The sequence below is a fragment of the Rhineura floridana genome, chromosome 12, assembly GCF_030035675.1.
Source record: "Rhineura floridana isolate rRhiFlo1 chromosome 12, rRhiFlo1.hap2, whole genome shotgun sequence".
NCBI lineage: Eukaryota > Metazoa > Chordata > Lepidosauria > Squamata > Rhineuridae > Rhineura > Rhineura floridana.
In genome coordinates, this window is record NC_084491.1 from 36,220,915 (window position 1) to 36,246,949 (window position 26,035).

The 26,035-nt window shown below is 45.5% G+C and overlaps 2 protein-coding genes across 2 annotated transcripts in view; one reads left to right on the forward strand and one right to left on the reverse strand.

Annotated features, from left to right (window-relative positions):
• The window catches only part of JAM3 (junctional adhesion molecule 3), a 53,707-nt gene extending 46,838 nt beyond the window's left edge, over nucleotides 1-6,869 (forward strand). The window contains exons 8-9 of the mRNA XM_061593022.1: nucleotides 211-265; nucleotides 1,672-6,869. Coding sequence (XP_061449006.1) covers nucleotides 211-265; nucleotides 1,672-1,707 — 91 coding nt within the window. The 3' untranslated portion in view covers nucleotides 1,708-6,869. The remainder of the gene's footprint in view (nucleotides 1-210; nucleotides 266-1,671) is intronic.
• Nucleotides 6,870-8,524: 1,655 nt separating this feature from the next.
• NCAPD3 (non-SMC condensin II complex subunit D3) overlaps nucleotides 8,525-26,035 on the reverse strand; it is a 63,008-nt gene continuing 45,497 nt past the window's right edge. The window contains exons 25-35 of the mRNA XM_061593020.1: nucleotides 23,427-23,564; nucleotides 21,148-21,281; nucleotides 20,070-20,269; nucleotides 18,369-18,479; nucleotides 17,068-17,244; nucleotides 16,671-16,828; nucleotides 15,438-15,565; nucleotides 15,216-15,293; nucleotides 11,002-11,076; nucleotides 10,845-10,908; nucleotides 8,525-9,426 (exon numbers count right to left, since the gene is read on the reverse strand). Coding sequence (XP_061449004.1) covers nucleotides 9,315-9,426; nucleotides 10,845-10,908; nucleotides 11,002-11,076; nucleotides 15,216-15,293; nucleotides 15,438-15,565; nucleotides 16,671-16,828; nucleotides 17,068-17,244; nucleotides 18,369-18,479; nucleotides 20,070-20,269; nucleotides 21,148-21,281; nucleotides 23,427-23,564 — 1,375 coding nt within the window. The 3' untranslated portion in view covers nucleotides 8,525-9,314. The remainder of the gene's footprint in view (nucleotides 9,427-10,844; nucleotides 10,909-11,001; nucleotides 11,077-15,215; nucleotides 15,294-15,437; nucleotides 15,566-16,670; nucleotides 16,829-17,067; nucleotides 17,245-18,368; nucleotides 18,480-20,069; nucleotides 20,270-21,147; nucleotides 21,282-23,426; nucleotides 23,565-26,035) is intronic.

Genomic DNA, 26,035 nt, shown 5'->3' on the forward strand with positions numbered 1-26,035 from the left:
CCACAACTACAGAGCTTGGTGCTTTCTTGTTGAGCCCCCAAACCAACCTGCATCTTTTTATCTTCTTGTTTGTAAACTGCTCTGGAAATTCTGCTGAGTGGCATCCTGGAAATCTTTTAAATAATCCCCACAGACGCACTGGAACCAGCAGTCTAACTAAAAGCCTTCCTGCCCCCATTGCCAGTAAATTATGTCTTCCCTCGTTTCCAGCTACAAGACTCCAGCGAAACCAGACGGCGTGAACTACATCCGTACAGATGAAGAGGTAAGAGGCTCCCTTGGGGCCAAAGATCAATAGATACATTTAAGTAGGGTTAGGCTCAGGGCAGTGCGTTCACTCCAGTGTTTGGGATCAGCCAGAGGAGGCAGCTCCAAAGGCAGCTTGATGTGGGCAGAGAAAAGCATATGGACAAATGTTAATGCTAAGGATGTCTTTGGACATTAAAGCTTCCTAATTCATTGTTATTGTTTTAAAAGGGCAACCTCTCCTATTGTGCTCATTTAATAATTAGAGCAGAGTTCCATGCTATGTATTCTCCGGCTAAACACATGTAAAATTCTGTGTCCCAACAATTCAAACGCCGCCCTGGGCTCCTACTGGGAGGAAGGACAGGATATCAATCAATCAATCCTGGATGGAGAAAAACTGGATTCTGCAACCTGTATAAAATAAGCACATTGAGTGGATTTGCACAGTTTATAAATTATGCTTTTTTAAAAAAACACAAAACAACCATTTTGCAGTATGTATTTTGGCTTTGCTAGTTATGGGGCAAAGGGGACAATGAGCTATCTTCCTCCTAAATTATACAGATTAAATAAATATATCCAAAGTGACTTTATTTGCACAATGTATACAGGTTGTGTGGAATTCCACTTTTATTTGCACACAGCTTGGAGTTTTATGCACGGAGTAGATGTGAATCCAGACTTACCTTCTAGATACTTAGTTGCACAAGGCAGAACGAGGTACCTTGCAAATTAAATGGAGGAAGCCAGGTCGCTGCCCCAAGCAGTTTACAACCTAAATTTCAACTGTAGGGGAGATACAAAAGAAGGGGAAGAAGGGGCGAGGCAAGACTAATAAGGGATGATGTGAGCAAGTGCAGTTACAAGCACCCTCAACGCCCATGTGGGGTTGATCTGGATGCCACTTCCCTGTCCTGTCTGGCCTCCATCTCAGGCAGGTGAGAGAAATGCAAAAAGACCTTCTGTGCAGTAGAAGCACACATGTGGTTGCTTTAAAAGAGCCCTGCAGGCCTTCCGAGCCTCATGTGAAAGGGTGAGCTGCAGCCCTCCTTTACCTGATAATGGGATGTGACTCTGCCTACAGGAAGTCTTGTGAGAGGAGGCCAGGGGCATCTCAGGAGATTGTGCTGGTTGTAGCATTACACATGGCAGGTGCTAAAGACGAGGAGGAAGGAGAACAAGCACTGTTTTCTTAACCCCATTGCCTCCATTCTGAGGCCAAAACGAGGATGGTCCACAATGACTAAAGGGGCCCCAGAACTGAAGTAGCCTTTAGTCCTCTCATAAGCATAGAAGATAAAAGGGGCCTATAATGACTCCATTTTCATTCCACAAGGCTTTATTTTAAGTTGGAGCAAGCAGGTGAGGAAGGTGTGGAGAAAACTTCTTTGTTTTTAAAGCCTTGCTGTGTCTCCATTCTAGGGCGACTTCAGGCACAAGTCCTCGTTTGTGATATGAAATGGCAGAGGAATCTGGATTTTGCCCATCGGCAAGAACGGAATGCGGGGGAAAACTTCCTTCTGGAACTCTTTACACAAGAGCAGATAATGAACAGCATGTGCGTGGATGCGCTTTAGAGGGAAAATGAACAAATCACCCATGCGCACACATGTGTGCATGCCTTCTACTCTTTTTCTTTTTGCCAAAGTCAAGCAACGATTTGTAGTTTTTTAACAACCAAACTGGTCTCTTTTTCCCTAGAAGGTTCCATGTGGATCATCGCAGTCCCTCCCATGGGCAAGGAGGGCACCTTTTTTGTCCTTTGGCAGGCGAAAACAATTCCATAAAAATAGCCATAATCCTCCCTGGGATCACATCCCTCCATGCGGCTGGAGAGTTTGGGGCTGCCTCCTGCAAGTGGCTTACCAACTGCCAGGCTGTCAGCTGAAGCGGAAGAAGCCATCTTAGAAACTGGCTTGCATTTATTTTCTAATTCATAGGAGCGTTACAATGACAGTAGAATGAAATTCCATCTAGAGAGAGCAGAAAGGTCTTACTGGCCAGCTAAACGCCTGGCAGCCCAATCCTATGATCCAGCTAAATCTGCTGCGCTGGTGCAGCTAGTTGGGATCCTGTACTCACTCAGCAGCTACATGGGAAGCACCATAGCAGTGTTTATTTTTTTAAAGTGCAACTGTGAAAGAGCAGACACTCTCACAAAGCCCTTGTCAACTGCGTAGCTGCCAGCCAAGCACTGTAACTCTTGCCAGTGGTGTCCATTTATTAAGCCATGCACAGAAGGCGCCAATCAACCCATGATGATGGCAGGAACACCATGATGATGTCACAGCTTCCAGTTCCCATTCACAAATAGTACACACAGCGCACATGAGTAGGCTGCAGCACCTTCCCCCATCAAAACATCCCAGGGTCAGGAGGCAACCATGTAGCACCCACTTTGACCTTTTTGTGCACCACGCCCTATCACTAAAGTCCCCTAAGTGTGGGGGCAGCATGATGTGGCACCATCTCCTGTGCCTGGATATCTACCAGGCCACATTCCTTGCTGAGGCTTGTATACTCTTGACACTCTGCTGTGATTGGCTTCTGAGTTAGTTGTAATCTTCATCCTCCGTCGTGGCTGGTGGGGGAATAGGCAAAGAGGAAGGAGGTGGGGCAGCCATTGTTCTTTTAGTTATGAAAATGTTTTTTTTTTTTAGGGAGTATAACTTTATGCCGGTGAGGAAGGCAGAATTTAGCTCTGATAGAGGATGAGATTTGGCTAAGCTAGTCATTCCTCTGATCTTTCCCCATCTCTGGTCATCCTCCCCCCCCCCACCTTGCAGTTGATAGTTCTCATGCCCTCACAACTTCACTATGCCAGTATAATTTGTGCTTAGTTCACACCCAGGTGGTAAATGTCAGGTTGTAGGTCTATATCTCTCCATGCCAATAATGAAAGAATTAAATAAATAACTCTCACATAGGAAAGTTAGCATGTAAGGGAGAAGGCTAGGCTATAATCCTCTCTGGCATGCTTGTTTTCTATGTGCTGGGATTTTTTGTTTTTGTATGGAGAACCATTTGGTCATGAGAGCCGCCACCATCACCCCTACCTGCACTAGGAAGTGGTATAGGCCTGGAGTTACGCTGGTGTATGAGAGATTCGTTAGTGATCCTACCTTCATCCAGCCAGTGTAACGTGGGGATAGGAGTTTTACATTGTTAGGATTTCCCCCTCTTTGGTAGGCATTTCTCTCCTACACAAAGACAATTGTGTTTGTGTGAATTTGCTTTATTTGCATGGGAGAATCATTTGTCATTCAATCTTTTGTATTATCTAGTAGGCTGATCAGACAGTAGCTTGTCAGCTCTACCTTGTCAGTTGCCAGTGCCACAAGTTGGTTGTGCCATCTTGTCCACCCACCCCCAGGTTTTAGCACACCCAAATTGGGGTTTTAGGGACCCCCACAGCAAAACACTTAAGAAATCTAGCAAAGGTGGGATAGAGGCATGCTCTTTGGAAGTTCCCATTAGATGTCTCTGCAACATTCCGGCATTTTTTAAACCAGGAGGATGAGAATGCTTCTTCCTTGCTTTACATCGAAATGCCTCTCTGTGCACACATCTCTGAATCCCTCTCATCTGCATTAAGCAGTCTTGCCTGTTGTGCCCCCTCTTTCCATGTCAGTCAAAGCATCTACATGCCTCCCTGGATAGGTAAGTACAAAAAGCCAATCTTCCCATCTGTGTGGGGCTAAAATTCTAACATGGTACCAGAACTGAGGGGCAAAGCTTTCCTACCGTTTCTTCTTTTGTAGAATTCCACATTCTAATTTTTTTGCAAAGATATATTTTGATTACTTAAAAAAAAGGGGGGGGTTAATGTTTTCTATTTAAAATGTAAATAGGTTGGTAGGCCAGACAGTGTTAAGTGATAATGTAGCTTTTCTTCTTAAAGGCTTTTTTTTTGTCTAATGACAGGCAGGAGTTCCTGTGCTGATTCAAACCATATCAGTATTGTTAACAGAGAGCACAGAAAACTGTAGAAGACAAGCAAGAGAGCATCTGTTCTCTTCCTGTTTCCCTTTGTTTGGGATGGTGGTTAGGAAATGACTTTAAAGACTTATTGTAATCTGCAGGAAGACGGATTTCTCTGCTGTTCCTGCTGAACGATAATGGACTGAAAGAACTGTAGAATTAGTGGCAGGAAGGGGGTGTTTTATCCAATGGCAGCCCTCTGATGCGACTCTTTGAAACTGACAGGAGTTTTAATGTTTGTGATACAACATAGTGCTCAAAGGAAAAGTCCCAAATCGTCTCAGAAATGCACAAGCCCTTTGGGACACTCAAGGTAGCTCTAACCTTTTGGATGCTGCCTTTGAATCCTGGGCACGCTTACAACAACAACAAAAGTTGTAAAATGAAGCAATCTTTTTTAGGAAGTCTAAAGCAGATCCAACTCTTCCCTCACTTGTCACCTCCCTCTTAATTTTCATGATTCGTCGTTTCGACTTGTAAAAACTCCTGCCTCCAAACTAGAAGAGGTTGATGCAGGAGTGCATATTAAAAATTGTGCAGCTTTGGGGTTTTTTTTAGTAGTGATGGTGGCTGCCAACTCACTTAACTGTAAACAGATAATTCCAAGTTTGTTGCCACATGTCCCACAGCCTGGAAGGGTGCTGTGATGCCATCCAGTGCATAGCAAGAGTAATTCCTTGCTGTGATTTGGGGTTGGGGAGGAGTGCTTTTCTTCTTTAAAAAGTATAGTGTACTTTTCAGTGATGGTGTTTTTAAACTACCTTAATGGTCTGAACACTGTGGGTGCAGACAATATTTTTTATTATTATTATTGCATTCTTGATTTCTGGACTATTTTGTGTTTTTGTTCAAGGCCTGTATTAACCTGCCTTGGAATATCCAGCACATTGAATGGATTTTTTTCTTTTTTGGTGTGTGTTTTAAAGAGGGTTTGGAGGAGATATCACTGGTGCATTTAGTGTCTGTGCAGGAGCTAGATCCCTCCCCTCTTCTTCTTTCACTGCCATCATCTTTTGATTCAACCATGGCTACCTCTAAGAGGCATTCAACCAAAGTATAGTTTTTCTTCACTGCCAAAATGTTTTCCCCCTCTAAACCTTAGTGATAAAATAGGGTCGCCTCCCGAATCCAGACGGTTGTCCCTTCCACCTTGGTTTGCCCACTGACCCTTTTTCTAGGCTGCCCGGCAGAGAGAAGAAGCGGCTTGCAGTATTATAATTTATCAGAATGAAGGGCCAGCACCACCCGCCTTTGAGTGTCTTCAACACTACATATGGCATCTGGATTAACAGTCATGATTTGCAAGCCGGAAACTCTCATTCTGCAAGGTCATTAGGATCTTAGCACGGGAATGGGGAGCCTGTGGCCTTCCTGATGTTACTGGACTCCAACTCCCATCAGCCCCAGCCAGCATGGCCAATAGTTAGGGATCATGGGAGTCCAATAGCATGTGGATGGCCAGTTTCTCTCCAGCCCTGAACTAACAAATGGTTCAGCCCCTTTGCAAAGCTGCCAGTGCCAGATTACTGGATAACTGGAGTGTAGATATAATTGAAACACGGAACTTTGGTTGTCAGTACATTATCTAGGGGGGTGGGGAGAGGACTGTTTAGATAAGCAGCAATCTGAGGAATTTAGCATATGCCAGCACTGGATTAGGTTTAGCTAATTTTGTGCAGCGCTACTCCATGCGTGTATGAAGCAGGAGTCTAGATGGCATCATTTTAAGACTGCAGGTACGAGAAATGATTTTTGAATGCCCCTCCACATCTCTTAAAAAAACAACAAGGAACCACATCTACCTGTAATAACCTATCACCCAGGGAGAAAAAAAAACTATTTAGTTTACTATATGCAGGGAACTTTTTCCTTAGGGAAGGGTTGAAAAGGAGGAATTTTCCACTTGTACTATGAAATCCTGCTGTTCATCCTACCACCTCAGAACCATCTCTTTCTGTAGCAGGTCTCTGTGCAGCCATGAATCATGCTGGAGACAGAGCGGTGGAGCATACCGCTAATGACCATCATTCTTGAATGCTTCCCTCCCCTGCACACACACATACCAAGCACTTAGCATGTAATAAATTAGCACTTCAGGAAGCAATGGTCCCTACAGTCACCTCCTTGAGGTGCTAGCTTAGTAAGTGTGCAGAATTTTTTTAGAGGGGTCACCATTTAAACATGCGACCCTGCTGGCTGCAGTCTAAAGCGGTACAGCCCACCTTTTTACCACTGTTATCTGTGTAATATATAGGAGAGCTGGCCTATCATTGCTTGTTGCCTTCTTCCAAAATGTGAAAAAGTTAGAACTACAGACAGGAGGGGCTGATTAGTTGCCTCTTTCCCTTTTATACCGCGGGCGTGTCTTAGACTGAAGCTACATCCAGTTTTAAGTTCATTACATAAGTGTGGGCTTAAAAGGCTGCCGCCCCATTCTGCTTGCATACCCCCACCCCCAAAGAAGAACACGACTATTCTGGGTTCAAACATGCACCAGTGGCATCTCTTCCCAAGTCTGGGATATCCACCCTTGAAATAGCTTCAGAGAACTCAGTGTAAATATTTGACAAGTTTGTACTAATGTGTTGCTTTTAACTTTGCCAAGAATGTTTTACATAAATATCAAAAAAGATGTGTGAGAGCAGTCTTCTGTCATGCTGCGGGGAGCAAGGGGCATGAGTACTCCACACAGGTGGTGGACATGTGAAGGTGCCAGCTTGTTTTTGGATGGGTGGGGTATGGTTAACTGCTGAACCTGCACAGGGGTTATGTAAACTGGTTCCGCAGGCTTCTAGGTAGATTTAAAAATTACCTAGCACCTGCTTGAAATGCATTATGAGACAAGAGGCAGGACACTCACTGGATCTCCAAAATCAAATCAGCACAATAAGCCTCCCAGAAATTAAATTCACATTTGTTTGTCGTAATGCTCCTGTGGGGAGGAGGCTAACCTTGCATATGCTTATCTTTCCATCAATATCTGGCTCTCTGCTCCATGGGACACATAGCAGACATGCAACAGATGTCTTTCATGTAGTTTAGATCAATTGTCCCATAAACGTGATTGAATCTGGCTGCTAGCACAACAAAAGGCTAGAGCTCAGTGTTGCTTTGAAGCAGGTGGAACTGGGCCATGGAGAAGCTTCTCCCGCTCCAAGAGGGATCAAGCATAAAGTCTGCATAACCCTGCTTCCAAAGAAAGGCAGAGGAGTAATCCATAGCTGGGCACCCTCCGTTACTGAAGGAGAATCTCAGATGCTGCAATGGGGGTAATGAGTGCTTAGTAGTCTTTCTGTATATTGAGTGTCCCTCTCCTTAATTAACAGAAGATACAGAATAATAATAGATGCAGAATAAGAAATTGTGCAAAGGTTGCACAAATCTACACAGAATCCAGTTTTGGTTACTGCAAAATGGTACTTAAGCAGACAGTTTAGGGCAGATTAGTCCTTCTCTTCAGGTCCTCTGTGCCAGCTTCCTTGAGCAGCTGACTGGCCCCCCTACAAGAGACACAGTGCTGAACTAGGCTAACTTTTGGCCTAAACCAAAAAGACATATATGTGGAAATTGGAACTGAAGATGCACCTAGTTTTTTTTCCCTAATGGAAAAACACAAGCCCAGACGCAGGAAGGCCCATGTATTAGGGATTATACCCTTTGCCCTTGTACAATTTTTTTTGTTTCTGTCTAAAGCTGCTTGGTCTTTAAACAGGACAATGACAATCCAGAGGATCTCCTGACTTTTGGGCGTTGACGTTTCAGAGGGCAGAAGGAGCAACTGGTAGAAAGGAGGCCTCAGATGCCTATGGAAACTACCCTATAGCTCTTTGGGGGGGGGTGCACGATATAATCTGGATGGGAAGGATCTAGTGACATGAATGACCAGCTGCAGCATAGCACTTTGTACATGTATTCCTTCCATGGGAATACTTTCAAAGTCTTCTCCAACAGTGGATGATCTGATCTAGACAAAGTGTTCATCCATGAAACTCACTCTCTTTCACCTATGACTGAACACTAGTAACACTCCATGGGCACATGGAAAGGATGCTAAATGAGCCAACTGCTATGCTTTTAAAGTCGTGTAAAGGAAGATTCATTGTGTGATTGTACATGTTGGTTCAACAGCAGAAGCAACTCAGACTTGCAGCCTCATTGACCTGGATTTGATTTCCTCAATGACTTGATTTAAATTATTATAGTACCTGTATATAAAAGTAAGCTAATATGTGTACAGAGGCTATGGCCAGATGCTGCCCCAACCAGTGCAGTGATGAAACATTGCTATTAACAATTTCAAAACAGACATTTATCATACACCAATTACAAAAGCAAGCTTGACATCTCTCTCTCTCTCTCTCACACACACACACACTCACACACACACACAAGCAAGCCTTGGACCCATCACGCTGCAGTTCACAGCACCATACACAGATGGCGCTGCAATCTATAAGGCTGCTAACTGCAGCTTGAGGATCTGGGCATTGAGCAACCAGGCAGCAGCGGGAGGCGGGCTGGGGGACCTGCTGAGAGAGCAACCAAGGGCAGCTCCGCAAGGCCTCAGCATCGCTGCTCAAAGACCTGTGCAGGATGGGGGGTTAAGCTTGGTGGCCTTCGTATGTGTGTGGAAGGTTGGTGCCCCATGGAGGGGGGGTAGGAGAGCCCTAGAGCAAGTGGGAAAGTCAGAGGCTGGCAGCCTGGGCAAGCCACACACTGGCACACCTCTGCCAGGCCTTTGCATCGCTATTGCACTGCCTGGACATGAAGCTTGGTAACCCGTCGAGGGAGGCAAAGAGAGGAGGATGCTTCATGACCTCTCTGGGGGGGGGGAATTAGAGAAGGAGGTATGGTGACCCTTGTGGAGGGGAGGAGAAAGCGGGGCTTAGTGACCTGGGGGAAGGGGAGGTGCCTTGCTGACCTAGGGGAGGCATTGGCATGCAAAGCACACAGGGGCAGATCCCCTAGTCAGGAATAAAAACGTATTTACATTTACAATGATCTTCAGAGATTGCAAAGGGTTGGAGAAAGGGGATATAAAACACGAGTTTGCTTTTGTACATGGCATGGCTTTAGAAGGCGCTTCATTGGCTGAGTTTCTGGAGAGTCTTGCGGTTGGATCTCCTCAGCCCTATACTTGAGGGGCTCTTTCCCCTTGCTGGAAAATTTATCTTCCACTGCTGAGGCTGAGGCAATCTACAAGATAATAAGGAAAATAGTTTAAAATAAAGAGGTGAAGCAAACTAATGGGTAAAGCAGGGATGGGGAATCTGTAGCCCTCTGCATGCTGCTAGACTCCCATTAACCCCAGCCAGCATGGTCAGGGGATGATGGGAGGTGTAGTCCAATCAACATGTGGAGGGGCACAGGTTATCCATCTCTGGTTCAGTCAGTACACACTATAATGAGTGACACAAGTTTAACAAATAGCTAAAATCTGCAAAAACTGTGGTCTCTCTCCATCAAACATTAGTGAAACAGTTTTCATTTAAGGAGGAAAGCAAGTTTCTAGTCCTCAAAACTGAGATGACAAAAAGGTAAAGGAAACTTTTACTAAAGGTTCTTTGTATCTAGAATCCTGTGAATGCTCCAGACAGATGCAGATGCGGACTGCCCTATTTAATTTCAAATGAAACAGCAGATGGATTCATGCAAAGAACTGTATGTTTAGTTACAGTCCACTAAAACTACTGAGATAGTTCTTATGAGGCCAGGGAGTTGTGCAGGCACATGGATTCTGATCCCTTAACAAGTCATATTTGAGAGAAGAGCTTAGATGATCAGCAAATTTGTGGAATGTTGCTGGAGGGTACCCTACTCAGGCCTGTAAAACGGTAAAGGGAAAATCACCTGTTTGAGTGCTCTTCCTGTAAAACAAACTCCCTACACACAGAAAACTAGCTTCCCAAACTTGCTATTTGATGTATGTCACCTGGAGAGAGCTTTCCCCTGAAAGGCAGCATACAAATTTTGGAAATAAGTAAATAAAATACATACAGAGGGTTTTGTTTTTTTAAAAAACTAAGCATCTGTCCCCACCTGCAGTTTACAGTGACATGTTCCACCAACAGGCTTTGAGACATAAAGGCAATTGGTATGGCTTTCCAGTGACCAGTAAGAGAACGACTTCTTTACTCAGTTGCCCTCCTGCAGCACCACAACAGGTGTGCCATTTCTCTACCATTTTGCAAACAGGGCAGTATCCAGCACCTAGCACGGATACTGCTGGCTTCAACAATTATCATTTCTGCTAGTGACAAACAGCATTAGTGCCTTCAAATTAATTTGGTTTGTGATCCGCATTATATCAAAAGCCAGTGTGGTCTAGCGGTTATAGTGCAGGACTATAACTGGTGAGACTCAAGTTCAAATCTCTGCTCAGCCACAAAGATCAGTGGGTAACCTTGGGCCTGTCACACTTACTCTTTCAGGTTAATCTACCTCACAGGGCTGTTCTTGGGAAGAAAATGGCAGGGCTGTGTATGGACCATGTATTCCACCCAGAGCTCTTTGGAGAAAAAGTGGGACAAAAATGTATGTAAGCCAATAACGTCTGGCAGGAGCTGACCTAGGGCTGCTGAATTGTCTCTGGACAAGACATCAGTTATACTCACGGCTTATCAGGCGACGCCAAGCAGACGATCTCTGCTCTCTGTGGGTCCTGGGCTCCTCGCTTTTCTGAAAGCCAAATGACAGGAATATTAACGTGCCTGAGTCTTTAATTTTTCTAAAAAATATACAGTATCACAACCACACATTGCAGCACCTTACCTCCAGCTGAAGTTGGTGTGTGCGTTAGACTGATACAGCTGACTCCTGCCCCGAAGGTCACATTGTTAATGGACTCTGGAAAAACACCGCAAGGATTAGCAATGCAGGCTACTCTGCACACTTAAGAACTGATTTCCAAGAGATGGTTGTTTACTTCCTTAAAGGTCACAGATGGAAGCGTTGTCAGGTGGTAGCCAGGGGCCAAGCCCTGGGTCTTTTGTGCTGGGCTCCTCCCCTCCTTAATCATGTTTTAAAAACATTTTGTTTATAGGATGGTTGGGTGAGCTACGAAGCCCAGCGGACCTCAGCCACCCACCGTCTTAATTTGTCCAAAGGCAAATTATGTGTCCTTGGCCTATGCCCTGGATCGACATAGGCATATGCAGGAAGGCAGGCTATTTTTTGTTATTTTTTTAATTCAGTTGCAAGGCTAGCTGCATAAGAATGCCCTGAGATACAGCCTGTAAATATTATTATTTTAGTCAACACCATCAAACGGACAGGATGTTTTTACTGAGCAATGTAAACATGGGATGACAGGTCCAGCCACCTGACAAGAGTACTCTCTTAAATGTTTTAGCTCACACTAGCTAGACCCATCTTCTTACAGTCCCAATCCTACGGTCCGCTATGCAATGCAAGTGTTAACAGTGCAACCTCTTAGTTCATGGTGTTGCAACTGAACATACAGCAGCTGCAGTGTCAAGGCACTGCGCATGTTAGAGGAAACCAGAGAGGGCAGGCAACAGAGGGAAGACAAGGGGAGCAGCAACACTACAATCCTCCTTGCAGCCAGACCAAGGGATTCCTTCCTCATATTGCTGCAGTGTTGTGACAAAAAAAAAGGGAGGGTGAGGGGATCAACGAGGCATGCAAAGAGCTGCTTGCCCAATCACTTCTAGAAGCTTTTTGAAAGATGGAAGACTTGTCTTTTCTCCTTTGCAACTCCCTTTCCTAGGCTACGGATGTGCCCTTAATGGCTTAATGGATATATGTGCAGGCAGTAAAAATGTCAGCCAAGTTGGGAGGTTTTGGGAAGGGACCGTATTCCTGCTGGAAACCTTTCTGTTCCGCCAGGCTTGTGCAGGCACTTAAGAAGATGCCTCTTTGCTGCTGTTGACCTTGTTTTACTCCATTTTTAATTGTCGTAAACCACTTTGGTGCTTTTTTGAAAAGAAACAGCGGTATACAAAGATGTTTATAAATAAATAATATTCAGTGGCAGAACACATGCTTTGATTGCTCTGGAGAGCTGCTGCCACTCTTGGCAGACGGTACTGATCAGATGAATTAATGGAATGACTGTACACTAAACTCTGTGTACATGCAGTGAGACTTAAAGTTTGCTGAAAAGGTTCAGAATAGTGGCCAAAAATGGAAGGAAGACGAGGATGGAAGGAGCAGACAAGCCCAAGTCTTGCAGCAGCTTAATCCATGGCTTGGCATTACATCTGAAGGGACCAAGTGGCCTGATTTCACCCATAACCCTAAGCCATGGTTATTTTGAACATGCGAACCCAGTCCAGCAGACTAACTATGGTCTGCTTTTTGACAAAAAGCTTTGGTGTGAAACCAAAGTTTGTTGTTGGCTTACAAGACATGGGTTGTTTTAACTATGGTTTGGCATTATGTCCAAACCCAGCTTAACCATGGTATGTTGGCTACCCCACCTCAGATGCTCACCAGGCTACAGAGGCACAAGGGAGGAGCAGCTGGAAAACAAATCAAGCCATGGCTTGCTTGACTTGTGATTCATTCAACAAATTATGGGTTAGCATTAGGTGCAAAGGTTGTTTTTTTTCCAGTTTCAGTATTTTTCTATTTGTGTCTGTAGATTTCCCCCCCTATATAGTTTCCTTCTCATTTTAGAAGTGTGGGACCCAGAGCCAGTGTGGTGGTGACAGCTGAATACTGGCCAACTCAGGCAATAACTGAACTCTCATGTAGCTTCTGTTGCTGCTAGCAAGCAAAGCTGGAATTTGATGCCATGGCTCACAGTGGAATTAACAGTCTCCCCCTTCCCGCCCTCTCATCCTAGGTTATGTTGCTTACGTGGAGTATCAGTGCTAGCCCTCAGGCAAAAAGGAAGGTACAGTACTCATGGCTGTGACAGCCCAAGGCTTTCCGCAAGGCTGACATTGGGAAGTTAAGGACATCTGGTATGCATGCTGAGTTTGAGACAGCCAGATCAGGGAAAGTATAGCATATAAGGTCAGATATCTGGAGTCAGCTTGTTGTGAATATCACAACATGGCTTTGAAAAAGAGACACTCGTTTGCCCAAGGTCTCAGGCAAGGTCTTGCCCTGTCCTGTTACCAGAAATTAATTTTAAAGTGGAGGAATCAGCCTTCTGCATGCACACCATATGTTCTACCCCCCAAGCTTTGGGGCTATCCCAAAAGAGGCTCCTGTTGGCCCTATCAGGATTTGAACAGACAGACTCACAGATGTGGCACTTTGGTTTTTTGCAAGCACTGGTTTAGAACCACTTCTAGCATTAGATACATACAGCTTTATGACCCACTTCTTAAGACACAAGCAGTGTGCATTCCACTATCTTTGGCAAATGAAGAAAAATTGTCAGGCTTGACTACAGAATCCAGTATCCTGTGGCTCATCCTATTATTTAAAAACCCAACTTTCTAGCCCTAAAGGCCAAAAGGTGGGCTTTCAAGTACGTGAATAATGCCCGCTGGCATATGTCAAACCAGAAGAAGGCCTGGTAGAATTGCCAATGGTCAGAGACATATGTTTCCTGCATAGCTCCTTGCTGCCTCTCCCATTATTAGGAGGATCAGAATAAAAAATAATGCCCAAATCAATGCAGATTTGCACCATTTAACACATTTCAGCTTTTCTTGCTGCAAAAATTGGATTTTTTAAAAAAACTACGGCAGTATACAAAGGCTGAATCCAGATTTTCCCCACCCCATGTAGAGCTAGACTAAAAAAGTAGGGGCATCTCACAAAGGCGGTGGTTTTCAGAGTGTAGAACTTGGCCCCCTTGGACAAATATGGAGCATCTGAGTAAGAGCTGGGGAGATCTTGTAATAACAGTGTCCTCCTCCTCCTCCAACCAAAAACTGTGTGCGAAAGAGGACAGCCTGCCGCCAATGGCAAGAATCTCACTGATCCACCTGAACATTTTTTTTGGGGGGTTACTGCCCCTTGCTGCCTCATCCACCCAGTGTGATTCAAGTAACCCAAACCACAGATCCTTACATGCAGCAACAAGGATCTCTGCAATTTCCCCAAAGAATAGACCATTGGTGCTTGGTTAGGGAGAGAGGTTTCCATAAGGTGTTATATATATGATGTCAGGTGTGGGGCAGATAAAGATGCGGCAAAGTAGGGTTTGCAGGCACCACTGATTAGTTGATTGTTACAGTGAGCTCCTTTGAAGGCACACTGTAAGGGAAAGGCTGCGCAAGCACCGATCAGCTAATTGCCAGCACTTGAAAAACCCTTTCCTGGTAGTGCCCCTTCAAAGCCTGTTTGCAGGTGTGGTTTAGATTCAAACCTCATCTGCAAACAGACATTTCTCCTTTCCACTTGCAGGTGTAGCTTGAATGCAAACTGGGCTTGCAAATGGACTTCAAAAGTTGCTCTCAGCAGTGATCAGCTGATCAGCACTGAAAGTGAGCCCATTTGAAGTTGTCACCTGATATCAAGTAATTGACAGCAGCACAGCCCTGCGTATTTGTCAAAACTGGCCCACAGGGGTGGTAATGGTGGTGGGGAGAGCTAAAGATTTCGCCTACCAGCAGGATCCAGTTCCCCATCTCTGTTTCAGATCAATGAGGAAGACAATACATCTGAAATGGGAACCTGTGCCCCCCCCCCCAGTTGTTGCTGGACTACAACTCCCATCATCCCCCCACTGGCCATGCTGATTGAAATTGGGAGTCCACTAGCATCGGGAGAACCACAGGTTCACCACCCCTGCCATACATGGTTAAAACACATTTGGCTGTTGCTCACATATGAAGTGATCTGCATACATTTGCCCTGAGTTGCTGCTAGTGGCTGTTTGTACCATATGAAGGGATTAATGAACATTTGTCTTAAAGTAGCAGTTAAGACTACCCGACTGGATTTTTTGTTGTTCTAAACTGTGTTGGACAAATTTGTAAAACTTCACAGTTTTTTTTACTGTTCTGAACGTTACACACAACATACCCCCTCCACAACACACCACCTTTTTGGAAACTTACTCTCGGGGGTACTGACTGCACGGCCTTCCAGGAAAACATTTGCTCCAGAAGATGGCTGGTTTAGACTGCAAAAGGACACTAGAAGAAAAAGGAGGCAAGTGTTAGATGCAGTGAATGTCTCCAGCAGGACACCTCTAGACCCTCCTGTTAGTTTGGATCCAGAGCCATGCGCATTGAAGCCAGTTCTCTGGCAGAATATCCATCTACGGGTGAACAGATTACCTTTACTACTCTGCTTGCTCCCTGGAAATGTGAGCCTTCCTCCCATGCTCTTACTGCGCTGTTTGTCAGCAGCCTCAGTGGCCTTCTTAGCAGAGTTGAGGATGGCCAAGGTATTCAGGGACCGGTTCCTAAGGAGAACAAGGGCAGGTGTTGCTAGAGTTTCAGTCATTACAGAATAAGCAAGCTTTAGAAGGCATCCACTGAGCATCACATGGTTTCTGCAATGTTCGGACTGCTGGAGAGTTTGAATCCAGTTCAGTGCATTCATGCATTTGTTACATAACTGGCTGGAACTAGTCAAGCCTAGGGCTAGGAACAACCATATCAAACCAAAGTTTAGCACCCCATAAAGGCCTACGTGTGTAAGACAAGTAGCACACAAATATTGACTATTTGGCAAATCCCAGAAAAGCACTGGGGAGCAGCCACCAAGAACATCTCTCTAAGTGCGCCTAGCTGTTCAGATTCACTGCATGAATGGCCACACTTAACAAGGTACCCTCAGCTACTTGAAGATGTTCAGATGAGATGTAGGAGAGAAAACAGCCTTTAAGGCAGGGGGGAGGAACCTGTGGCTCTCCAGATGTTGTAGGACTTCAGTTCTCATCAGCTCCAGTCACCATGGCCAGTAGTCAGGGATGATGGGAGTTGGTGTTCAGCAATGTCCGGAGAGCCACAGGTTCCCTGTCCCTGCTATAAGGTATGAAAATACTGTGTATTTTTATTGCCCTTATGAGTACATATACATTGCTTGGTTGCAATCCTCACAAACACCTGTAAAGATAGATTAGTATCATCAACCCCAAGCTGTTGAGGGAGAGCTGAAGATGAGTGGCTTGCCCAAGAACAACTAGAGAGTTCATAGTAGAGGCCAGATTCAAACTAGGGACTTCCTGGTTCGCAGCTCAGTGTCTTACACATCACAAGACGCCAACTGTTAAAAGATACGTAAATTGTTGAGGGCTCTGCAGGTGAAAACTGCCACCTTCAACTTCGCTCCAAAGAAAAGAAGCCAGCGGAGGCGATGGATCACCACAAGATCTGCTCCCAGCAACGCAACCACATCAGGATAAGCGACTGCATTCTGCCCCCGAAGAAGCTTCCAAACAGTCATCAAAGGCCCCATGGAGACAGCATCGCAGCAACCTACTGGCTGAAGTGGCAAAAGCATGGATGGCTCAAAGTAGAAAGGCTGCTGAGTTTTACAGCAGTTGAATCCACTGAGCACCGTACCTGGGCCTGGGCTTCAGGATGTCCGCTCTGGGAGTCGTAAACCCAATAGGTGCCAAAGGAGGAGGAGATCTCAAAGGCGAGGTGAAGTCTCTTCTGGCAGCTGGAGAAGCAGCTTGATCTTGATCTCCGGGAAGTGCCGCTCTTTCCATGGTGGGAGACTTATTTAAAAAGGAGAAAATCGGGTGGTGCTCAAATTCTATTGTGAAGTTGATGTAGGACAAAGGTTTTACCCTGCCATTAGGCTCTTGCCAGCTTTGCAGTGCCAACCCTTATGATTCCTGTTTTGCAAACAGAACACTGAGGTCAGCTGTGAACTGTCCAAAAGCCAATCAGCCTGTGGCAGAGTTGGGGTTGTGGCTGGCTAACACAAGCATAGCACGAGGGTGGGAGCCAGTACCTGCACAACGGCCAGAGCGTGAAGGGCCTCCGCCTCGACAGGCAGCTCTTGGCCTTGCTCAGACTCCCTCTCCAGCTGTTCTTCGTACTTCTTCATGTCGTATTCCAGCTCGGCGGCCAGCTGCTTGTCCATGGCAAAGACCTCTTTGATTTCATTGCGATAGTCTTGCATCACCTCCTGGAAGATGCAACAGAAGTTGGTTAAGGTGGATGCAAAGGCCTCTGCCTTAGGTGCTCCTTTTGTGTTTTTAAACCTATTCTCAGTTGTTCTTGTATAGTTCAAAAAAAATAATAATTAAACTTTTTAAGGATGTGTCTGTAAATTGCATTGGGGCATATATGCGGAAGCTGATTAACAAAAATTAACAGTTCTTCATTGGCAATGCTTTCTGCCAATGTTCCAAGAGATGATCCAAAAGCAGAAAGGGGCAAACTGATCCTCTGCTCTAGAGAATGAGCAATTAACGTACACACCTCCATCTGCGACCATAACAGGCTGGCCAAGATACTCAGGAGTAAAGCCTCTTGATCGCATCCCCCCACCCTACCCCACCCCATCCCCCAAAAGCCTACACCAAGTCAAAGCCAGAGTGAACTCTAAATGTGAGTTTGCTCATGCCATTGTGTGTTTTCAAGCTGGAAAGAGATTTCTGGAGGAACAGGATGTTAGCAGGCACAAGGAGTGAAGACTCTGCAGGTGCAGAGAGAAACCAACTGAAACAAAGTCCTGGGGGAGGAACCAAATAAGTAAGGGAAGTGTCTCTAAGTGCATCTTGTGTTCCCCACTCTGCCTGCAACGGTTGCTCTGTGGCCAACTGCTACCTGTACCATGGGAGGATTTTTCCTCCAGTCTTCCAAGTCAGTATGCTGAGGTGACTGCCTGAGGATGCCTTAACCACATCCAAAGAACCTTTAGCTCCTATTGAGATATGCTACTTGCAGACCCATGCTGTAGGTTAGTCACTAATGATTTTAACCTAACAATGTTAAGTCCCCCCCACAAAGGCTGCTGGCTGCATATCCCACCAGAGAAGTACATGACCTTGCTCCTCCATGCATCCTGCAGGCTAAAATCAGACCCGTGATCTCTAACCCGCCCATCATGGTCTTCCCATCAGTCCCACACTAAAGCTCAGATCCTAGATATTATGTGATCTACAGACAGCAAGCATGCACAACATCACAATGACACATGGCAACCATGGACAGGGCAACAATACCCATTGACAGCAAGAAATGTTCAGGGCCAGGGGTTGACCCTGGCCCACAGTTTAATTGAATGACGCTGGCATGAAAAATTACCCGGAGATAGTTCATGAGGTCTCTCACTGCCGGAAGCCTGCTTTGCTCCAATGAGGTCTTCAGCGAAGTGATGATGGGAATGACATTTTCAATAAAATTCTTCTTCTGAACCTGTGGGATGGATTGAACAGAGAGCACAGAGAGACGGGATTCAGCTGAAGAGGGCAGCTTCATTCAAAACAGTGGAGAGATTTAGCGTGCTGTGAAGGGAGCCCACAGCGGCATCAGACAAACAGGAGCATCTTTCCCCAGAAAGTTCCAAGGCACAGTTATCTGTAGCACTGTTCATATGCAGGACTGTACAGCAAAGTAAAGAAATAAACATTTTCTAGATGTACAGTTGGGTCAGGTTTCTAAAAATCCAACTGTGGGTTTTCCAGGGATGCTCGCTGCGGGTTCCTTCCTTCTCAGAAACTAGGGTGGGAGCAATGCTCCTTTTAATGGCTAGTTCTGGTTCTCTCCCCCATGGGCCACAGAGCAAGTGTGCGACAAAAGCTTCCATTGTTGGGGTCAGTTAAACATGCGTTGAACCCAGCTGCTAACACACAAAAAGGCTCACAGAGCTGGAGGTCTATGAAAGTTCTATGGAGGTTGCTCCAGAACAGGCAGGACTGGAACGGGAGGCGCCTCTGTGACGTCCTTCCCCTGGCACCACCTGTGACGCTCTCACTCGTGGCTACCAGCAGTCAGGATCGTCGTGTTTATTTTTACCTCTCTCTGCTCTAGCACAGATCTCAAAAGATCCCCCTGCTAGGCCACACTACCCAACACTCTGTGTATCCAGTATAGCCTCTAGACCAGCCTTGTCCAACCTTTGGGCCACAGATGTTGCTGGACTGCAACTCCCATCAGCCCCAGCCAGCATGGCCAATGGTCAGGAATTATGGGAACTGCAGTCCAGCAACATCTGTGGCCCAAGGTTGGACAAGGCTGCTCTAGACTGTGTCTTAGTCTCTTCCTGGCTATTTTGATACCTTGTGTCTGTGTGTTTAGGTAATTCCCAACCCCCCTGAAGCCTCTTGCCTATGAAGCTCACAGCTCTGGGTTACTCTGTGGTACTGAATGCTGATACAATATCTCCTCCTTTACCGCTGCCACCATTCAATACTATTTCTTCTTCAGCCTTGGTTACTCTGCCTCCCCCCTGGTCTGTGCACCCCAGCTGAGGAATCAGGCTTTAAGTAAACCAAAAAAATATTTATTGATAACACTAAGAATAACAAGATTACTTATAGATTTTGTTGACAAGCGTATGGTTTCATATATGATTCTCTTATGTTCTTAATTCTTAATATATGCCTCAGAACTCCTAAACCAATCTCGCAACAGCCACCTTCTCTCGACAACAACCTTCAACACCCACCACCTTCAACCAACCCACCCCGACTCAACTGTCAATCTCTCATTTATACCGTCAGCCAATCATCATCCAGCATTATACAGCCCATGTACTCCCCCTTCTCACTCACTCCACTTACCATATTTCCTATAATAAACCTGCACTTACCATATTTACATTAACGTACAGGAACATCACAGCCTCCCACTGAAAGGTGGGAGAAGCACAACCTAATTTGCATGGTGCTGCCACGGAAACTAATGGAAGAGGTAGCCCACTTCTAGATAATCTCCAACACTGAAGGAGAATTTGGAGTACTCCCAATAACTTCTCCAGGCTTCCTTTGGAACTGCGATACTTACTTGCGAGATGAGTTTCTTCTGGGCCACCTGCAAAACTGCATTGGCCATGGCCAGCTCATCCTCGTCCGGCTGGAGGTCGTCTTCTGGCCTGGATCGCATGGCCGACAGCTTGATTTCCTTGCAGCTCAGGATCTCAAAGGTATCCGAGAGCAAGTCGCTGGCTTCCATGTCGAGAGGGAGGATTCCATCCACAAAGCAGGCTGGAAACAAAAATGGGGGAGAAAAGGGAAGGAACTGTTATCTCTCACACAAACCCCACACGAGTAAGACATTCGCACTCGTTCTTTTAGTGAGGCAGCCCCTACATCCTGGAACTCCTTGCCTATTGACATCAGGCGAGAGCTTTCACTGTATTCTTTCAGGGACCCACTTAAAGCATTTCTGTTTAGGTAAGCCTATCCAGACACGTAGACGTGTTTTCCTTTTTTTTTTTTTTAGCTTACAGGTGTTTTAATGGTCTTTAAAATATTTTAATTACTCATTTTTAACTGTTTTTACCAACAGTTTTAAAGTTTCTTGTAAACCACTTAGAGGTTTTCTTACAATCAAGTGGTATATAAATTTTGTTAGAAAAAGAGAGAGAGAATGTATATGCACCCCACTCAAAGAAATGAGGTTACTTGTTCTTATGAATGTGCTTCGGTCAATTAAATGAAGATATTCTCGTGAAAGGCACTGGCAACATCCATGGGAGAATTTCATCTGGCACAATCAGAGGAAGGAGTAAGTGCAGAAAGGTTTACCACATTGTGGGGAATGTCCCCTGTAAAATTCAACAACGATGTACAGCTGATACTACTTAACAGTTTTAGAATATTTTTTCAATGAGCTTCAGGTGCATCACCACAGCAATCCTTCCAACAACCCTGCAAGGTAATCTCATGACTAAGATGATCTTTGGAATAGACAACTTTCCAACTCTTTGTAACCACGCTGCAGGGATCCCACCTGATGGGTACTGTATTTCATACAAAGAAGGGAAGCTTTGGAAGCATTCTCTAAATTTCATACACACGCAATGTTAGTTCTTAGTTAACATTCCACACAATGCACTCTGCACCCAAAGATACAGCCGTACCCAAAATGTTCAGGCTGATTTTCGAGGTGATGTTGAACCTCTGCTCATCAGTAAAATGGTCCAGCAGGAACTTGTAAATCTCCATCCTCTTCTCTTTGTTAGCTTTGCCCTTCAGGGAAAAGACAGCCTTCTCACTGCAGTAAGTGAATGTAATTCATTAGGAGGAATGACGCACAAATGCATGTCCATATGTACGTGAGCCATCCAGTCTCTGGATAGATTCAACATACAAAATGCACACGTTGAATTTGGAAGAATCTGCAGGTATAACACTGAAGGGAAGGGGTGGGAAACTGGAAACCTCCCCCCAATAGGCCAAATTTCACAGGTGGGTGTGGCTGCCCATGTGCCAGTCACCCGGCAATGGTATCACGTGGCCTGTTTTGGGGGGCTTGCATAATGTTGTGAACAGAAGCCCCGACAATCAGCTGATCTTTGGCACTTTCAAGCCCCCTTTTGGCCCAGAAACAAGGAAAGGATGTGCGTGTACCAAGCACAGCTCTCAAGCATGGAGGTGGCAGCGGCAGCAGGCTAACAATCCCTTGAGGTTTATGAATATGAATATTGCATCACCTTCATAATCATCAACTGATTTTAATATTGTTGTAACCCACGCTGGGACCTTATGGTGAAGGCGGGTAAGAAATATTTTTATATGTTTTTAACACAATTATAATAAACTAACCAACCTACAAGATACCCAACCCCAAACCACTGTTGGTTACATGGCAATGGTTTCAGTAGATCAGGTGTGGAGAACCTTTAGCCCTCTAGATGTTGTTGAACTAAATCTCCCAGCAGCCCCAGTAAAAATGCCCACAGCCAAGGATGATGGGGACGGTAGTCCAGCAACATCCGGAGGGCCAAAAGTTCACACTACTTTGAATTTTTTATTTACTGTTTTCTCTCCCCCCCCCTCCAACTGTCACTAACCCGCCTGTCGCTTTCCCCGCTTCTTCCTTCAGGTGTCTCTCCAGCATCATCTCTTGAGCTCAGAGATGGGGAACCTGTGGCCCTCCAGATGTTACTGGACTACAGCTCTCAACATCCCTGACCGTTAGCCATGCTGGCTAGGGCTGATGGGAGCTGGGGGCCCATCATCATCGGGAGGACCAGCCACAGGCTCCATCTATTCCTGCTTGAGTGTCTTCTGTCCCTACAACTGTCACCAAATGACTTCCCCTCCCAGCATTCCATGCCCCTCCCTTCATTGTATTGCGTCAGGGCAACCGGCAAGACACTAACAAGATACCAGTCCTTGGGAGAGGTAGGGCCCATGGATGAGCAGGGTGTGTATTGCAAGAATCAGAGGTGAGGCAAGGTGTCTCTGCACCCAAGGAGGATGCATCGGCCTCCCTAGAGCCTTCCTAGTCACCAACGGCTGGGTCATCCAGTATCAGGACTGAGCCTCAGGCTTTGCCCTCACTGTCTTGGTACAGAGGTTTACTTTGCCCAGTACGAGGCGAAAGGGTGCATTAGGACAGCAGCACTATGATGGGGACTAGTCCTATTTTCTGCGTCTCAGGATTCTGGTCATTGGGAAACAACCCTGATCGCCTCACTTTAGGATGTTTCTTGATAAGACTACAGTGTAGCATATGAAAGTATGAACTGACTATAGACTCTCAGCCGCTCTCATAGGGACATTCTCTGGTGATGGTGGTCAGTAACAGCACTGCAGAATGCCGCTATGTGGGGCGATGAAAGGGAATTCAATCACTCCAACCTTCAAAACATTGCACTGCCTGTCAGGAAGCCACTGGGCCCAACTCAAGACATCATACTGAGTGTGAAAAGACCTGAATGGCTTGAGACCCGAGGGGCTCCCCCAATAGCAAAAAGCCTCAGTGTTGCAATCAGCAGGAGATGCCCTGCTTACTGTCCTGTCAGCAAGGGCTGTTTGCAAGGTCGTGATGCAAGACAGGGCACTCTCAGTGGTGGTGCCCCATTTATGGAATCCTATCCAATGAAATCTGGCTGTTCTTGTATGCTAGCAACATTCAGGCACAATCTGAGAACTTATTTGCTCAGGCCTTTGGGATACAGGGGAGTATTAATCGCCAAACCATGCTGCTGTTCTGTGTTCAAACTGTGAATGATAAATGGTTATTGAGGTGTTTTTATTTGTTCTAGGATTGTATGTTGTCAGCAGCCCTGTGTGAGGATGGGCGGGGTATAAAACTGATGAAAAACAACATTTCAGCCCCAGGCGGATCCCGCTTACCACTACATGCAATGCCCCCATTAACGCTAAGGAAAATAGCCACCAATGCACGAACCGCTCACTCTGGGAGAATCTGTTGTATTTCTCATGTCTTTCGTAGTTGTTGAAGTGGAAGATGCATTCGATGAAGTGCTGGGAAAACATCGCCGGATTCCTCTTGAGCAGGAGGTGCACCAAGCAGAATTTGGCAAGGCTGTGCAAGAGGCAGGGAAAGCAAGAGGTTCAGAAAGCCAGCTCAGTGCCTTCGGGGTTTGGTCAGCAACTCACTTTAAAAAAGCAAACAGGAGCTATATTTTCAGCTGAGCATAGGAGGGAGTGGTCAGTAACAGTAGCTCCGCCTACTGACTACTCCCATGTGACTCGATAATGGCAAAGGACTCCTTACACCCTTTCTTTCCAGGGTCAGGAGAAACAAAAGCTTTGGCAATGAATTCTTCCCTTCTGATCTTCAGCTGCTCAGTCCCACGTTCTGTGTTTTGGCTCATGCACAAGAGGGAGTACAGAGGTATAGAGGAGATTTCTTAGAACCTCTGTAGCTGTTCACACAAGGGAAGGGGGGGAGTTTAAAGAGTCCTTCGCGTGCATATGGAGTTTGGAGAATCCAGAGCAGTGTATAAGAGAGAGGAAAGCTTGGGATCAGTGACTATGCTAGGGCCAGAATGATCCCTTGAGCCATCAGCTGCCATCTCAGGGCTAATGAACTTAGCTTAATCGGAAAAACGCCTTAATTGCCAGATCAGCAGAGCAACAGAAGAGGCTGCCTAGGGAGCGTGTGCGACCTTCAGGAGACCAAATATAAAGCCATTAATGCACCATCTAAACAATGTTCCTGGTGCAGAATTCCCTACGTTAACCCAATCAGGTGGAAGGAAAATGGAGAAGAACCAGATTTCACACATTCAGTAACAAGGCTTTCATTCTTCCCCACAGTTGCACTTGCACAACACAAAGATTGGCAACAGGTGCAAAATTCAGCATCCTGAAAACCCTAGCTTTCACTTTAAAGAAGAAAAATGGCAAGCTCCTATCCCCTAAGATGGCAAAGATAGTTAAAAAGCCTGTACGAAAAGGCAACTGAGATGCAGGTCAGCGCAAGATTCCTAAGGATGAATCTTCAGGGTCTCCACAGCTCCAAACCCCTTCGCCAACCAGCATCATCATGCAAATGTATGCAAGTTTGCTCTAATTGCACAATTTGTGTGTCAAGGAATCCGATATCATTCATCAAAAATTCTGGCTGATAATACCATTTGCACAATCCCGGTTGACATTTAGTCCCTTCCTTGAAATATTGTAACTGAGATAATGACCAACAAAATACCTAAATCACATACTTTTCTGTAATTCCGGACATTTTGCAACTGACTAGTTGAGTGACACACAAACATCAAAACTAACACTGCATGAGACAAGGGCCTGTCCCAGATTGCAGCCCAAGAGTGGGAACTTCTGATCCTTCAGATGTTGGGACTCCCAACTTGCGTCAGCCCCAGCCAGCATGACCAATAGTTAGTCAGGGCTGATGCAGCCTGTAGTTCAGCAACATCTGGAGGGCCACAGGTTCCCTATAATTGGAGGAGACCTTCATCCTTGCTTAAATGCCACAATGCTTAAGAAACACAGGGGCTATTTTTATACCATTCCCTTACCCAAGACTCCTTTGAAAAGCTTTCAGGGCCCATCCTGCAATTTTGCTCCTAATTATAATTCAACATAATTAAAGAGAGAAATAACTCAATTGAACAGTAAACACCGACAGTAATTACAGTGTTTGTGATAATTAAGTAGCAGTCACTCGTGCTAGCAAGATCTTATTAAGGAGATTTGATCTTCCCGGCCCGAAACTCAGCTTGGAATCCACTATGATTAGGAGCATTTTTAATAAAACGACTCGCCCCCTACGAGCAGGTATTTATTGAGAATATCCCAATAATAGCTGGGCAGCTTTTAAATGTAACGCTGATGAGCTCCATGGGAAGAAGAGTTCGTTGCTACCATCTCGCCATAAATATAAGACAGGATGCTAAGGAGAACCGGGGAAGGCAGCCCCAGCTGAAGAACGAGAGAGGTAGAGAGGAGTAAAATTAAAGTCACACAGTGCTAACATTAATGCGTAATTCAAATTATGGAATACGCTGCCATACGATGGGGCAATGGTGATTAACTTGGGTGGTTTTAAAAAACCACTAAGATAAATTTTTAGAGGCTAAGTCTGTCAACAGCTATTAGCCATGGTCACTAAATGCAACAAAGGCAGGAGATTGGGGAAGGCAGGATATTAGCTCTGGGGCAGAGCATCTGCCTTGCATGCAGAAGGTACCAAGTTCAATCCCCAGCATCTCCAGGGAGGTCTGGGAGAGGCCCCCTGCCTGAAACCCTGGAAAGCCCCTGCCACCCAGCAGAGAGCTAGATGGACTAATAGGTTGACTCTATATAAGGCAGCTTCCTATGCTCTTATCCAAGTACAGGATTCTGGGGATAGACTACAGAAGACGACTGCCTTCATCCAGAAGCACCTGGATATCTGCTGTAAAAATGGTTTTTTTTAAAAAAAAACGTTTGAGTCGTGGCTGATCAAACAATTCCTTTTGTTCTACCTAGACTATTCAATGTCTCAAGTGCCTATCACCAAAAAACCTGGATATTTTTAAGGGAGGTTTCACG